Below are 14,126 nucleotides of genomic sequence, written 5' to 3'. Positions count from 1 at the left end.
TCAAGAGTCTGACTCAGAGCTGCTGCTGCTGCTACACGTCTTACATTCAGACACATCACGGGGGGAGAAACACGTGGAACTCATTTTAATGAAGGCTCCTTTTCTGCTGAGCTGCTTCAGTGGCACGGTCCTGGTCTCAGCTGGGACTTAGTGGGACACGTGACTAACGAGCCACAGTATCAATCAGAGTGACGTGTGTGTTTGTGTATCCATTAATCAAGTTGTAAGTAAGTTAGTGTTTATATACGTGTGTAGGTATGTTTATATATGTGTTGATCAAGTTTCAGTCCTGATACCCCTGTGTGCATGTGTGAATATACATCATTATGTAAGTGTGTATATATATATATATTATTGTGTGTGTGTGTGTGGGGGGGGGTAGTACACATTTAAACATGTGTTTAGCTGTTTGTGTCTCCACCATATTCCCTGATAAGCTTCTGTCTGTCTGGCTGCTGTTTGGTGCTGGACTGATCGTCTTCACTGGGTTTGACTCTAACAGCAGCTGCTGAAACCAAGATATAAAAGCAACCCTCTTGTTTATATGTAATAATCAGTTGGGTGATAATAACCTGTGGGTGTTATCACTATGAACAACCCCTTTCACTTCACACAGTAATTTTACCTGTTGCTTATTATGCTGTTTCCAGTTATATCCAGTGTTTCCAGTACGTCACTCACGTTAATGTGATGATTCTTAAATTAGACATCGAGTCTGTGCCAGTAAGAGAAATGAGAAGCAGCCTGATGTCGGACATTCAATGAAATGAATCCCATTTGTGTTTATTTGAAATTCCTCACTTAAGGCATTTATGAGACACTGCATAAGGACAAGAATGGACACTTGGGGGATGTAGGTTCTAATTGATGGGTTCGATGATGGTGTCATGGCAAAACGGCAACCTGAAAAATATCTCACTTGCATATAATAGTCATTCACAAATAGTCAAATTTAAATTATTGTTCTTCCCTATTGTTCTTCCAATGGAAACTAAATGACACACCACACATTGAAAATGGCCAAAAAAAAGAAAGTCTACTTCTATATATTAACGTTTGCAATTCTAGCCTCGTATTACAGCCACATTAGAAAAATAAAAACAACTATTTCACACTCACATGCTTGCTAATAGTGTTATATATTTTTTCAAGTAAAAAACAAACCAAAAAATGAATGGGCTTATTTCACAGTCAATAGTAAATAGCAGGAGAAAATGTATTCTACAGTCTCTCGAAAAAAAACACTTCCCCAATTAAAGTTATATTTCTGATATGTAGCAGATGCCCATGTATACGACGTCTGTCCCTCCTGAATCACAAAGAAGTCAGTGATGCTCTTTCCATCCCTCGAACTGAATCCTAAACGTGCCAACATGTCGCTGTGTGTGTATGATTGTGCTTTTCCCTTTAACCATACAACCAACTAAAATGCTTGTGCATGCAGTTTTAGTGTTAAAATGTTTTTTTGACAACATTCTTGTTCTCTTCACTTTTTATCCTGAGGGGGGTTTTGGCCCGAAAAAGAAAAAAAAAAAAAAAAAAAAGAGACAATACAGTTAAAGTTGCAGGAGATTATTTAGCATCACAACCTCATTATTCAATATAGTTTTAACGGGAGTAAAACAATTCAAGTACTAATACACAGCACATTGCTCTTAGTACACACATTAGCTAATGCATCTGATGACATGCCGTTACCAGAGCTGTGCCCCAAAGCAAAGAGAAGCACAGTACTGGCTCTTTACGAGGACCCATCTCTTAATGAAAGCTGCACTGTGCCTTCTCCTCAGCACAGATTTTAAAGTTGAGTTTGAAGATAAAATGAGCTCAACAGTCAAACCATCTCTGTCACGTGATACGAGTGTTATCAGAATTCTGCAAATCAGTTACATTCAAGTCATTAAATTTGGGTTTGGATACAAAACAAATCGTTTGACTTAAGCTTGTGGCACCGTCGACTTCGATAAAAACAGCAATGATCTTTTATTAAACAAATAGAAGAAACTACATGGTTCAACTTAACAGTTCAGGGGGGGGGGAATTGTGCATGAGCTCCATGTACATGTATCCAGGGATATTTGGTAGAACAGGATATGTGTATTCTGTTAGAGGGACCTGTTAAAATAAGCGCGCAGTAAAAGACATAACCAGACACAGTGAAAAGACTTCGACAGTAAAGAACATCAGACACAAACACAGCGACAGAGGAGAAGACAAACTATAAACAGACTCGTCCACCTTAATCCACTTAGTCCACAAGGCATCAGACAATTTATTTTTCGGAATTGTGCGAGATTCTGCAAATTAACAATTAGCAGCCTCTGAAGACGTCTGACGCAAACACTGCACGACCGACACACTAAAACAATATAAAGGCTCTGTGAGAATTGACAAAGAAAACAATTGCTGGTAGCTTAGTTCTGCTGTGTTATGTTTATACAATCTCAAGTTTGTAGCACGAGTGTATAGTCTGCCCCCCCTCCCGAGACATATACTGCATATCAACTCCTGCTTCCTTTCTGTGAGTCTGGCCTCCGCCTCCGCCTCCCATCCCCTTCCCGGCCGCGTCGTCTTCGTCGTGGCCAGTCATCGGAACCTTGACCCAGCCGTCCGTGGCCAGGCCGTGTTTCTTCTGGTGCCGCTTGTAATTGTCCCAGTGGCCGGTTGTGTAGCCGCACTCCTGACACTTGTACGGCTTTTCTCCCGTGTGCCGCAGCATGTGCCGCTTCAGGTTCATGCTCTGGTTGCAGCTGTAGCTGCACACGGCACACTGGAATGGTTTGGCGCCCGAGTGCACCCGCTGGTGGCGCTTCAGGTTGGCCAGGTTCCCGCAGGCGTAGTCGCACAAATGGCACTTGTAAGGTTTCTCGCCCGTGTGCACCCGGTGGTGACGCTTGAGGTTGTCGAAGTGCGCTGAGGCGTAGTCGCACTGTGGGCACTTGTACGGTTTCTCGCCGCTGTGAGTTTTCATGTGGCGTGCCAAGTGGTTGGGGTAGTGCGTGAGGAAGGGGCAGGCGGCGCAGGTGTACACCTTGTCGCTGCGCTCGCCGGGGCTGTTGGGAGACGAAGAGCTGTCTTTAGTCAGCATGTCAAGGGTACACTTGGCACAGATCTGGGCCGAGGAGCCGTCCTCGTCCTCCAGGACAATGCCACACAAACGGCAAGTAAAGGGAAAAAGGGACGGGGGGAGGCTGGCCCCGTCTGAAACGTCTCCCCTATTTGTCCTGTTGCCCTCGGTGCCTGTGGTCGGCAGCACAGGCGGAGGCTGGTGGCTCGGAGCAGGGTTAGAGGGCGGGATGGGGGGAGGCGACGCCCCCTTTAAGCCATCGAAGGCTGACAGGAAGTCATTGTTCGGGGCTCCTAAATTCAGGTTCGACGTCGGCCTTTCCACCTCTGAAACTTCACACAAAGACATATTGTGATATATTAGTTATAAATAGTAAAACTTTATATCTATGGCACTTATTTACGCAAGGTTACAAAATGCTTTACAAAATATATGGGAATAAAAGCCACGGAAAAGAGGTATAATATGAAGGAAAAATAACTAAATTATTGCCTATATGTATAAAAGGTAATTGGTTGTATCAGCTGTGGTTACGGAGAACAGGTATCGTTTAGAAACGCGTACATACCCTTTGCTGAAGCACCAGGCTCTTCTTCATTGGGTCTCTGCCCGGTCACATGCCTCTTCAGAATAGTGGGGCCAGGGGGGGGTCTCGGCAGAGCATCGTGTCCCATCCCAGCGGAGGGCACGTGCATGCGCTGGTGCCTCTTCAGGTTGCCGAGGGAGCTGCACGCAAAAGTGCAGCTGTCACATTTGTACGGTTTCTCCCCGGTGTGGATGCGCAGGTGACGCTGCAGGTTCACCAGCTGCGCCGAGGCGTAGGTGCACAGGGGGCAGTTGTAGGGCTTCTCCCCGTTGTGGGTCTTCATGTGACGCTTCACGTGATTGGCGTAGCGCGAGGAGAAGCCGCAGAGGTGACACGAGTGCAGCTTGGCCAGTTTGTCCTCGGCTGACAGTCCCTTGTCGTCCATGTCCTCCTCGTCGTCGTCGAGCTGCGAGTGGGAGCCCGGGCGCATCCCGCTCATGCCTCCGAAGGGGGAGCAGAAGTCTGTGGCTTTGGCTTCCCGGGAGGCTTTGCAGCACCTGAGGCAATACGGGCCGACGAGGTCTATGCCCGGGCCCAGGGGTTCGTCGCGGAGCTGACCGCAGCCCCTGCAGGACAAGTAGGGGGGGAAGCTGGGCTCCGACTGGGCCCCCCTGCCCTCGTCCTCCCGCCCGTTGTCCGTGGTGCTGCGCGAATTGTCCGTTTCACTTTCCATGCTGAGCTGGCTGTAGGCAGGGCTCTCCTCATCACCCAGAGGGTACACAGAGAAACCGATCTCAGCAGCTACCTCTGTGCAGGGGGAGACAAACAGGGGGGAGAATGATTCCAGACACGGCACACGTCTTGAGGCGAGACACTCAATCTGATCCCAGTGCTGCACAACTGAGAATGAAACAAGTCGTGTGCTACTGCTCTCCAGAGGTTTATATTTGCAACCCTCCTGTCTCTGTGCATTATACAGTGTGACCTCGATCAAACAGATACTTTCAGATTCTCTTATGAGAAGCATAATAGTAGAAATAAGCACGGTACAGGGAGAAGACGCTCAACAAGCACCAGAGACATTTACAGATGAATCGGTCACACTGGTTCAAACACAAGAAGCAGATGTTCAGCACAAATCAATGGAAATCCTCAATTAGCAGTATTGAATGAATGAGAGGGTGGGGAAGTGGTGACATGATTAAATAAATTTACATTTGAAAATAAACTATTAAAAAAAAAAAGAAATCCAGTCAAGAGTTTAACAAAGGCCATGGTAAAATCATAGTAGTTACCCTGACATAACAAACAAATGAAGAAATGATTTACCATGTTTCTAAGAATTTGATACTGAAACATTCTGGACTCCCAATCAAACAAATGCAGGTTAGACTGTTTTATCACGCAAGTAAAACCCCTCAAGGCCCCGTCCAGTTCAAACCTTTGCAAAAGATCCCATTCAACTACTATAACACACATCCTCCTGAGCCCTGACTTCAGGACAGAGAATCTCTTCAGGGGAAAAGTGAATTTCCAGAGAGAAGGTAACATTAGATACTCACAGCTCTTTGGAGGGGTTTTCAGAATAAAGAAAAGAAAAATACACTTTTTCCACGCCGGTGGAAAGAAAAGCTGCACAGGGTTCAAAAGACAGCGGACGCTCTCCAGCTTCAGTGCGTCCCGGCGTCTGAGGGCGAACAAGCCAGACGGAAAAACCAGCACCTTCTCTCTCAGAAGCAGAGGCAGGATGTGAGGAAGGAGAGAGTCTGGGCTGCCCTTTTATCCTGCCCCATGGAAACCCCTCGTGGATGATTGCCGTGCCTAATGATAATGATGATGACTATAATGGTGAGGCTGCTGCTGATGATGATGATGATGATGATGATGATGAGGGTAGTTGATGATGATGATGATGATGATGATGATGAGGGTAGTTGATGATGATGATGATGATGATGATGATGATGATGTTTTGGGGAAATGGTAATGGCAGTGGGGTTGTGGGAGCAGAGGCAGCAGCCGATGATGATGATGATGATGATAAATAAATGCCCTCTTATAATGGTGTCCTTGATGGTAACGGTCCTATTCTTTATTACCCTCCTACAATAATGGTGTCTCAGCTCCTTTCTCTACTTTTCCGTTTTTTCAGATCACTCTCTCTGACAAAGAGGCATGCTGGGGAAATACGAGCTGGTGGAGCCGTCGCTGTGACTGCTGCACAGAGGGGCTACTCTTCATCACCGGGAGAGCCAGCGGTGAACGTCCTCTCTGCAGGGCCACCGCTCCACAAATGAAGCCACAGCTCTACTTCCTCCCGTGGTTAAAATAAATTTAAATAATTTTCGTCTTTGATTCATTCCATGTCCTCGTGGTAATGGACAGGAAGGGAAAACGAGGGCCTACACACTAAAAGATGAGGCCATTGCCCTTTCACCGAGCAAGTGTAGGACTGGATTGAAAGGCACTATAGTGGGCCAGGATGTGATCCTCCCAGTCACATTTATTGTATAATCAATAGGCACATTTGCAATATGTGGGATAACATGTCCACGAAATATACCAACAAATAACAATAAGCAGAGGAGCAAACATGCGACATTCATTAACAAAGAAACACCACAAGTGAATGGACTTTAAAGCCTACAATCATTTAAGTTTTCATTTAATTAAACCTTATTTTATATGAGCAGTTTTCTGCAATAACCATTAAAGGTAATTCAGTTATGTTCTAGTCCGCGCTGCTAGCAGGACTAAGCAACAGCTAGTCAACAGATTTACGTGAGATTTTGTGGAGGATGACCTCAGGACGAACCCAATAAATGTTGGTTTGGATCCAGATCAGGGGGCGTGTCCTGGATTTGTTTTTCTACTTGCTGAAAAATGTTGACATTTCACTGATTTTTCATGATTTCTCAAGATGAAAAAACATCTGGCATGTGTAGAGGTATGATATTTATGAGGGTGTTCAAATTGGTGCAGATCCAAATAGAAAATCTGGATGTAGTGAATTTAGATGTGGTTTCCTTGGTGAAGGTGTGCTAGTTACATTCCATATTAATTTATACATATAGTAGATTTCAATGTTATTACAGTGCTACTGGCAGTGAGTCAGTGTCTGGCTGGCTCCATTTTGTCTACAGAAACTGCACATGAGGGATTTCCACATGAGGGACACATTGCAGAATGTTATCCAGCATTGCTGTAATTTTATTAAAATGCCAAGAGCTTCACTGTTTGCTGCTTACACCATCAGCTAATTAACGCTAATGCCAAAACGAACATTTCCTACAGCTTATCGTTTCATTTAAAAGATGTCCGACTGGTGACTTTTATTGTGTAACAGTCACAGTAAACAGAGTTTCTGTATCACAAAGTAAAGCCCTGATCACGATCTATAAAAGATAAAGCTTTGACAAAGCCAGACACAAACGCAAATATTTTGTCTGTGGAGCAGCTTGTAACGTTGTAGGGTTTAATGGAACAAGCGGGAGCAGCCTCAGTGAGCTGTTAGATGAAGTGCTGCAGGCAACAGGTTGAAAACCAGATTGTGGTTGTGATAGAACAACATGAGATTGCTTAGCTAAACTAAAGACAGATACACACTTACGGCCTCTGCTGTATCTTAGACAAGGTAGAACCAGTTGGTATTTTATTCTGTTGTATTAAATTAACACCTTGCAACCTTTTTTCACCTTAAAATAAAAGCATAATAAATGATTTTGATTAGGCATTGACTTGGAATAGAAAGGATTGTGTCACTTTCATTTCCACACCTCACACTGAACGTTTCCTCTTGCTCTATGTAACATTGGTGAGCAGGTACGCTCTCCTGTTAGGAGTGTGGAGCTGACTGATAGTCTCAGCTTTAGTTGTCAGAATCAGGGCCAGCAAGTTAGAGAGTAATGCTGAACTGTAGATCAGTTAGACTGAGTTGGAAGTCATTCAAAACCAGCGTTTATCTCCAATATTCAGCAAGGAAACATTTAAAATATCACATATTCTACACAGAGCTTGGTGTGTTTGTCACAGCAGCCTCTGCTTCAGGAAGCCGGGGATTATGGGTAAAATCCATGGTTCAGTTGTGGGAGTTAGTGGCACTACACAGCCCACACATTGATGGGTTTTGTTTTTCTATATGAAAACCACTTTTCCTATCAGACACAGGACCCAACAGAATCAATCACCACACGTGGCTGCAGGGGGCGCTGTTGCTCAGTAAAAGTTGCATAGCATTGTTTTTGACTGCACTTGCTGTTACCGTGGCAACCAGAGTTGTTGCCAGATTAAATGGGACAGGAATTTCAATGAACTTTAAATGTTCAATGTGTAGAATTTAGTGGTTTAATTTAGTAGTGTTTGCAGAGAAGTTGAACATAACCAACTGAATACTCTTATCCAACCCACAGGAGCATTTAACACTGGATTATTGAAAGAAAGCAAAGCTGATTACAAACCTGAGAACTTTTCCAGGCCTAAAATCCTGTTGTCATGATCACCAAACTCAAGGTCTTGTCCGAGAAGGAAGTCTGTGTCTAGTGAGAGGTTTCCAGGAGCTTCAGTGGTTACAGCATCTTCAGAATCCACTATGGTTATAGAAAAGAGACAATAAACATAATTCAAATCATTAATATCATGTCCCTAACAGTTATTTATTAATACATTTTGCATGAAAACTTCAATATTGTTAAGCATATTTTCTGAGAAAAAAAGTAACACTGAGGCAACTTGAGTTGCTGTGTTGGGATACAACCAGATGTGGCTTGGGGGGGATAGTTTTTGTAAAACATATTTAGTAACCCTGAATCCTGAACCCTAACCTCTAATTAACCTGTAGTTAATAGCCTAAAGGGTTTAATAAATTTGGTCTATTTATTAAAAAAACACAATCTTGATTTCTTAGTCTTTAAACAAATTATGACAGACAAAGCATCGAGTGCCGCCATCAAGCTGAGCTGAAGGAGGTTTATGATAATGAGAAGGCAGATTACTTAGAGGGAAATTACATAATTCTTCTCTTTTTATGTAAAAGAGCATTTCATGAGAAAAACAAATGAACCACTAACTGATGACAAATTTAACAGTTTTACCGCAGCTAAAGCTAATGACGCCTGAAACATCTAATTGGCCTCTCAAGCTTGATGGAATCAAAACAACTACCACACAGCTGTCAAGGACACTGTCAGGCTCAGCCCCTTTCAGGCCAATCTTTATGTACCAGCCTCATGCTGCCATCTACTGGTTGCTTTAGTGACTGACATTTAATGACAATAATATTCATGAGGATGCAGGATGTTTGCTCTCACAGAGCCACACCTCATATTGGATTAATGTGTGGTTACTTCACAGCTCAGACAGTTACAATCCTGCTATTGAATGCTGGGCCGAGGGCATGGGATTACATTACTTGAAAAACTATTACCGCAAATAGGAACACAACCATGAATCACATTAGTGAGTCATAATGATTACATCTCCTTAGCTTATTTGTTGTGGATTGGTGAAGCTAGAAAGTATTCAAACGTATACCACCCTTGTGAGCATGGATTTCTCACCCTAGTGAGAGGTTGCAGGGTCTGTAGCATATGAACTCAATGTGCAGTAACTTAAACTCTGTATGCATGGCAGTAATTTATATTTAATTATAAAGCAGATATATCAAGGGGACAGATTCCAATGCAATAAAGAAAGGAATTTGCTCATAACAAAAAGTTGTAGTTGTAACTGTGTTTACAGAAATGAAATAACTCAAAACATTACTTCCTACGCAACAGTCTGTCTGTATGATGCACATGAAACACTTCCAAGCACTCAGTCACTCTGTAGCCCCGAGGTGGAGAGAATAACAGGAAACACATGGTAATCATTCAGGCCAGCATTCACATGGACTAATCACTGTTAGATGAGTTATTGTTTCAGCGGCTCAGCTATGCTTTGACCTAGAAGTTTGAAAACAACAGCAACCTGTGAACACAACACTTACACTTGACTGGCTGTGGATTCTGCTGTTTTTTTCTTGGCATCTTCCAGTCAGCCTCTCTCTGTTTTGCAGCGCCTTCTTGCAGACTGCGACAACCATCAGCTCATTCTCCTGGGTTTGGAGGATAGACTGTAGTCGTACTACAGATGCAAGACAGAAGACAAGGCGTTAGATGAAGATAGGGCTGCATATAACAAAAAAAAAAAAAAAAACATTAGTATGCAGATTCTTTTGCACAATTCACTGTTACTTTGTTTTAAAAAAAATGTAATTTCTTTAAAAACTACTAAAGCCCATGGTGATTTCTTCAACATCTATTTTTGTCTCATTAAAAACGTTCTATCAATTGGGGACTATCAAAAGGAAAATACTTGAGAATCTGTGGCATTCTTACTTAAAAACTATACAAATATTAAAAAATGGTTGTTGTATCGTTATTATAGACACGACTGAGCCACCAGACAAGCTATAGGAGGATATCTCATGATGTCAAACGCGACAACAAACTAAATCAAACCCAGACTTATGTTTAGAGCTGTGCAAGAATAGACTTTACGTCCAATAGACGTCGCAGTTTCAGAATCTTACGTTGAGTAAATTTGGTACAAATGTAGCCGTCAGTGGTATAATAATGCTTTTTCATAAATGTGATAGTTGTATTGTAAGAGGTTTATCGAGCATGTGTGAATGTTTGTCTCTCTAAGTGTGTGATTGTGTGCATGTGTCTGTGAGTGAGTGAAGTCTTGTGCAATTATGTTGTGACGTAGGTTGTAATGACATTATTGTCAAATGTAAAGCTTTTGTGGACCCAAGGAAGAACAGCCGATGGGGGATCCTACTAACTGACTAGACTGAAGGATTAGGTGATCAACTTCTATCATTTCAGACCTAAAATCAAATCAAAACAAAAACAGATTGCAGTGATCACACTGTTTTCTGGATTTGATCGAGTACCCATTGTTCTGGACAACGAGACTACAGTGATGGTGTCATCTTAATAAAACCACTGCTCATAAACAGTGAATAACAGATAAGTTGTCATAACTATAGTGTAACATGGGTGGGTGTGCGTATTTATTTAACCCTTTAGTTTTAAATTTAACATCTCACAAGTACTTATTGATCATTTACAGCAGATCCATTGTGTGCTACAGTGAAGCTTAATGGGGGATATTTGCATAAAAAAGTAATTAACACGCTGCAACAAAGCATTTCGCACAAATACACGGATTTGAACGCGATCTCTCACGGCTAACAGACAGTCCAGGACACACGTGTCACTGTGGCGGTGGGAGCTGCTGGTTTTGGACACTGTAAACAAACAGGGAACCCACAGTGAACCAGTGGGCTACCTTAACAAAATGGCTAACACATTAGACAGAGAGCAATCAAGCGAGTCAGCTTCGCACAGACGTGTCTCCGCGCAGCCCCGCTTGCTAGCTAACGTCGCCCCTGCACAACAGGACGTGTCAGCGGCGTCTGCGGGAAAAGTGCGTGAGCTGTTGCGGGGCCAGCCACGACCCCGGCGCCGGGATGACCGACCAGTGGCATCTTCAGAGGGAAGAACCCGCCGCGGACTGTGCCCGTTAACCCTGCAGCTACGTTAGCCGAGCGGCTAATGTCAACTTCGCCGCTTAGCTCTCATGCTAACTCACCTAAAAAACATAAATATCCCTGTGGGCGGAGGTGCTGTCTGTGGTCGGTGAACGCGCCATCGGCTGCGGAGTGTGTGTCCTCACATGAACGACGCCTGGAGATCCGCCATTTCTTCATGAGCCGCGGTGACAAAGAAAGGCAATTAATGCTATTTTTCATAACTTAATTGATTTTCTTGTTCGCCCGCGATCCAGCTGCAGCGGCACCGCCATGTCCGGTCCCGGCCCTTCAGAGTAAGAGCGACAACGCTAATGTTATACAATTTATAATAACTTTATTTATAAAGCATGAAACGCAAACATAAAAGAAATGACAATCAGCAGGATGCAATGTGACAAGGGGACCAGACACGCATGTTTAGGTGGTGGTAAACAAGGTCGTGTTCACATTAAATGAATAAATGTGGAGTTGTGTCAAACAGGGTAAATAATTCTGGGACTAAGATAATATGAATGTCATTAAACATAAATTCAGCCCATAATTGTGCATACTATACAGCTAATACCAACTGAATGATGTTTTAATCTCATGGAATAATTTTTGATTTGTAAAATGTTTATCGTAATAGGAAAACTCGAATATATATATATCAATAGCATTTGTTCCAGATTAATTTCGTTGTTTGTTAGACTTGAATTTCCTTTGAATCTTGACTAAGTATTTTTGTTTGAGTTGTCTCAATGCAATTATAGAAAGAAATTGTTTGCAAAACTAAATGTTTCTACAAAAGAAAACAGCTGTAAAGTAATTATTTCACCTTGTTTACTTAAAGAGCCTCATGTAATTACTTCACCAAAGGCCTCGTTTTATTTTATAAGTCTGTACAAAAGTTACTAACAGTGGGTTACTTATTTTAACTAGATTCCTTTCAGCTCTCTGCTTTTATTCTGAAGGCCTGAGGTGCTCACAGGACACTGTGTTGTTGTTGGAGATTTGAACCTTGATTCTGGTGTAAACATTTCTGTTCCGTCTCATGGGTGTTTCCGCTTCCGAAAATAATTTCCGGTTGCTGTGCCGCACTGAATCATGGTACTTATAGTTCTTAGAGATAATAACAGAAATGTCCTTGTTATGATCTTGGTTAGTGAGGTTTTTTTTACAGTTCTGGGGCTGGTTGACTGTATTTAAAAACTAAAGACATTTTTTGTAGAATGAAATGTTATGATAGACTAATAGAGCTGTGGGCAGAGGCAATAATGATTTAGCACACCTATTAGCCTAAAACATTAAAATAGAAAAACATATTTCTATGCTTTTTGGCATTTTACCCCAGGATTGCATCTACATTTTACAACAGGAAAATAAGATTATGAACAAAAATAAATATTTTACTCAGAAAGGATTTCATAAGATTAAGATTAAGATTAAGATTAAGATGCATATATTTATTCCCATACACATGCACAGACATGCACAGGCACACTCATGCAGTTAGGGAAATTTACCTCTGCTTTTAACCCATCTGGTGAAGGACACAAAGAGCAGTGAGCAACCATGTACGGCACCCAGGGAGCAGATGTTGGGGGAGTAAGGTGCCTTGCTCAGGGGCACTAGAAAGGGTAGGGGGATTCCTCTTGGATTTTTTGGACAGATCAATCCAGGTTCGTCTTTTTGTTGTTTCTCCGTGGAGTCGAACCAGAGACGAACCAGAGACCTTTTCTGACCATAGTCCAAGTTTCTGCCACTAGTCCACCGCCTTCTTCACTCCTATACAGTAACAATAACAACAGCAGTTTAAACACTGTGTACAACAATTACAATTACAGTGTGTCAACACACATGACTTCAGGATTACCTTAAACATTTACAGGTTTGTACATCTTGCACTTTTATAATACATATCCACAGCTTTAAAGTGTGATACACCGTCTGTTCTATTTTCATCAACATAATCAGGGCAGTGTTTGTTTCAGTGTGAGCACTGAGAGTCTTGGGAGCTTCCGGAGACCCCGAGGAACAGGAAGTGTAACAGAAGAACCATAATTTCCCTGTAATGAGCACTGGATCAACATTTGAATACAAATCATCAAAAATATTTTGTCATATTAAATCAATGTATGATCACAAACCCATGTGCATTCTGTGCATATTTGTTTGTGATAACAATGCCAGGGCCGTGTGTTTTCACAACTTTATTCACAAACTTGTATCCATAGAAACAGTGCAGGTATATGCTTGACACATGAAGTAACCAGCTGAAGTGAAGAGAGCAGTTAGATGAACAGATGTATGGATACATACATATTAAGAATACGTAAAACATTTAGATATTAAGTTAAAAAACAATACACAACTTAAACTGTTTTGCATTTCACTTTTCCCTTTTACTTTTTTACTTTCTTTTATCTTTTATATATTTTTATTCAGAAATGTTTATGTCAAAATAAATGTTACTTTGTATAAATATTGGAAAAAAGTGAGTAAATAAGAATAAATAAGATGTATTCTGTATTTATTAAGTTTTTATGTTTCTATGTTCATGTTCATTTTATGCACCAACAACCAGAGCAAATTCCTTGTAGGTGTAAACCTACTTGGCAATAAAATACTTCGATTCTGATTCTGATTCTGAAATAAAAGGAGAGAATAGAAAAGTTTGTTATTGGTTGGACACTATTTGGACAGTTTAGTTGTTGTTTTAGTGTCTTTAAGCTGTAAATTAAATTCCAGTGAAATGAAGGCTATGGTTTGGCATCGTGCATTTATGAATGTGTCATTTCCCTCACATCGTCGTTAGGGTTTATAATAAAGTAAATCTTACAAATAAAATGTGACTGGGCTTTTATCAATAGGAGATCCTGGGACTGTGCGTCATCCCATTGGTTCATGTCACTGCAGTGTGCCTCCCCTCTCTCCCTCCCCTCTCTCTCTCCCTCAGTCTGTTGCTGCTGCTGCAC

General features: G+C 42.0%; 1 protein-coding gene across 2 annotated transcripts; it reads right to left on the bottom strand.

The window, feature by feature from the left end:
• Window positions 1-748: 748 nt before the first annotated feature.
• Window positions 749-11,717, bottom strand: znf513a (zinc finger protein 513a). 2 transcript variants are annotated; one of them, XM_062410779.1, is made up of 5 exons: window positions 11,229-11,717; window positions 9,577-9,713; window positions 8,051-8,179; window positions 3,636-4,400; window positions 749-3,399 (listed from the first exon to the last, which is right to left on the bottom strand). In XM_062410779.1, exons 2-5 carry the CDS (start codon window positions 9,614-9,616, stop codon window positions 2,435-2,437), a joined length of 1,899 nt encoding a protein of 632 aa, XP_062266763.1. In that variant the 5' UTR covers window positions 9,617-9,713; window positions 11,229-11,717; the 3' UTR covers window positions 749-2,434. The 2 variants fall into 2 exon arrangements, with proteins under 2 accessions (XP_062266763.1, XP_062266762.1); XM_062410778.1 differs by lacking the exons at window positions 8,051-8,179; window positions 9,577-9,713; window positions 11,229-11,717 and having other exon boundaries at window positions 3,636-5,493.
• Between the last annotated feature and the right edge of the window lie 2,409 nt (window positions 11,718-14,126).

The sequence above is a fragment of the Platichthys flesus genome, chromosome 18, assembly GCF_949316205.1.
Source record: "Platichthys flesus chromosome 18, fPlaFle2.1, whole genome shotgun sequence".
In the NCBI taxonomy this organism is placed as follows: Eukaryota; Metazoa; Chordata; class Actinopteri; order Pleuronectiformes; family Pleuronectidae; genus Platichthys; species Platichthys flesus.
Note: the sequence above shows the minus strand (reverse complement) of the source record. Positions and strands in the feature narration are given on the sequence as shown.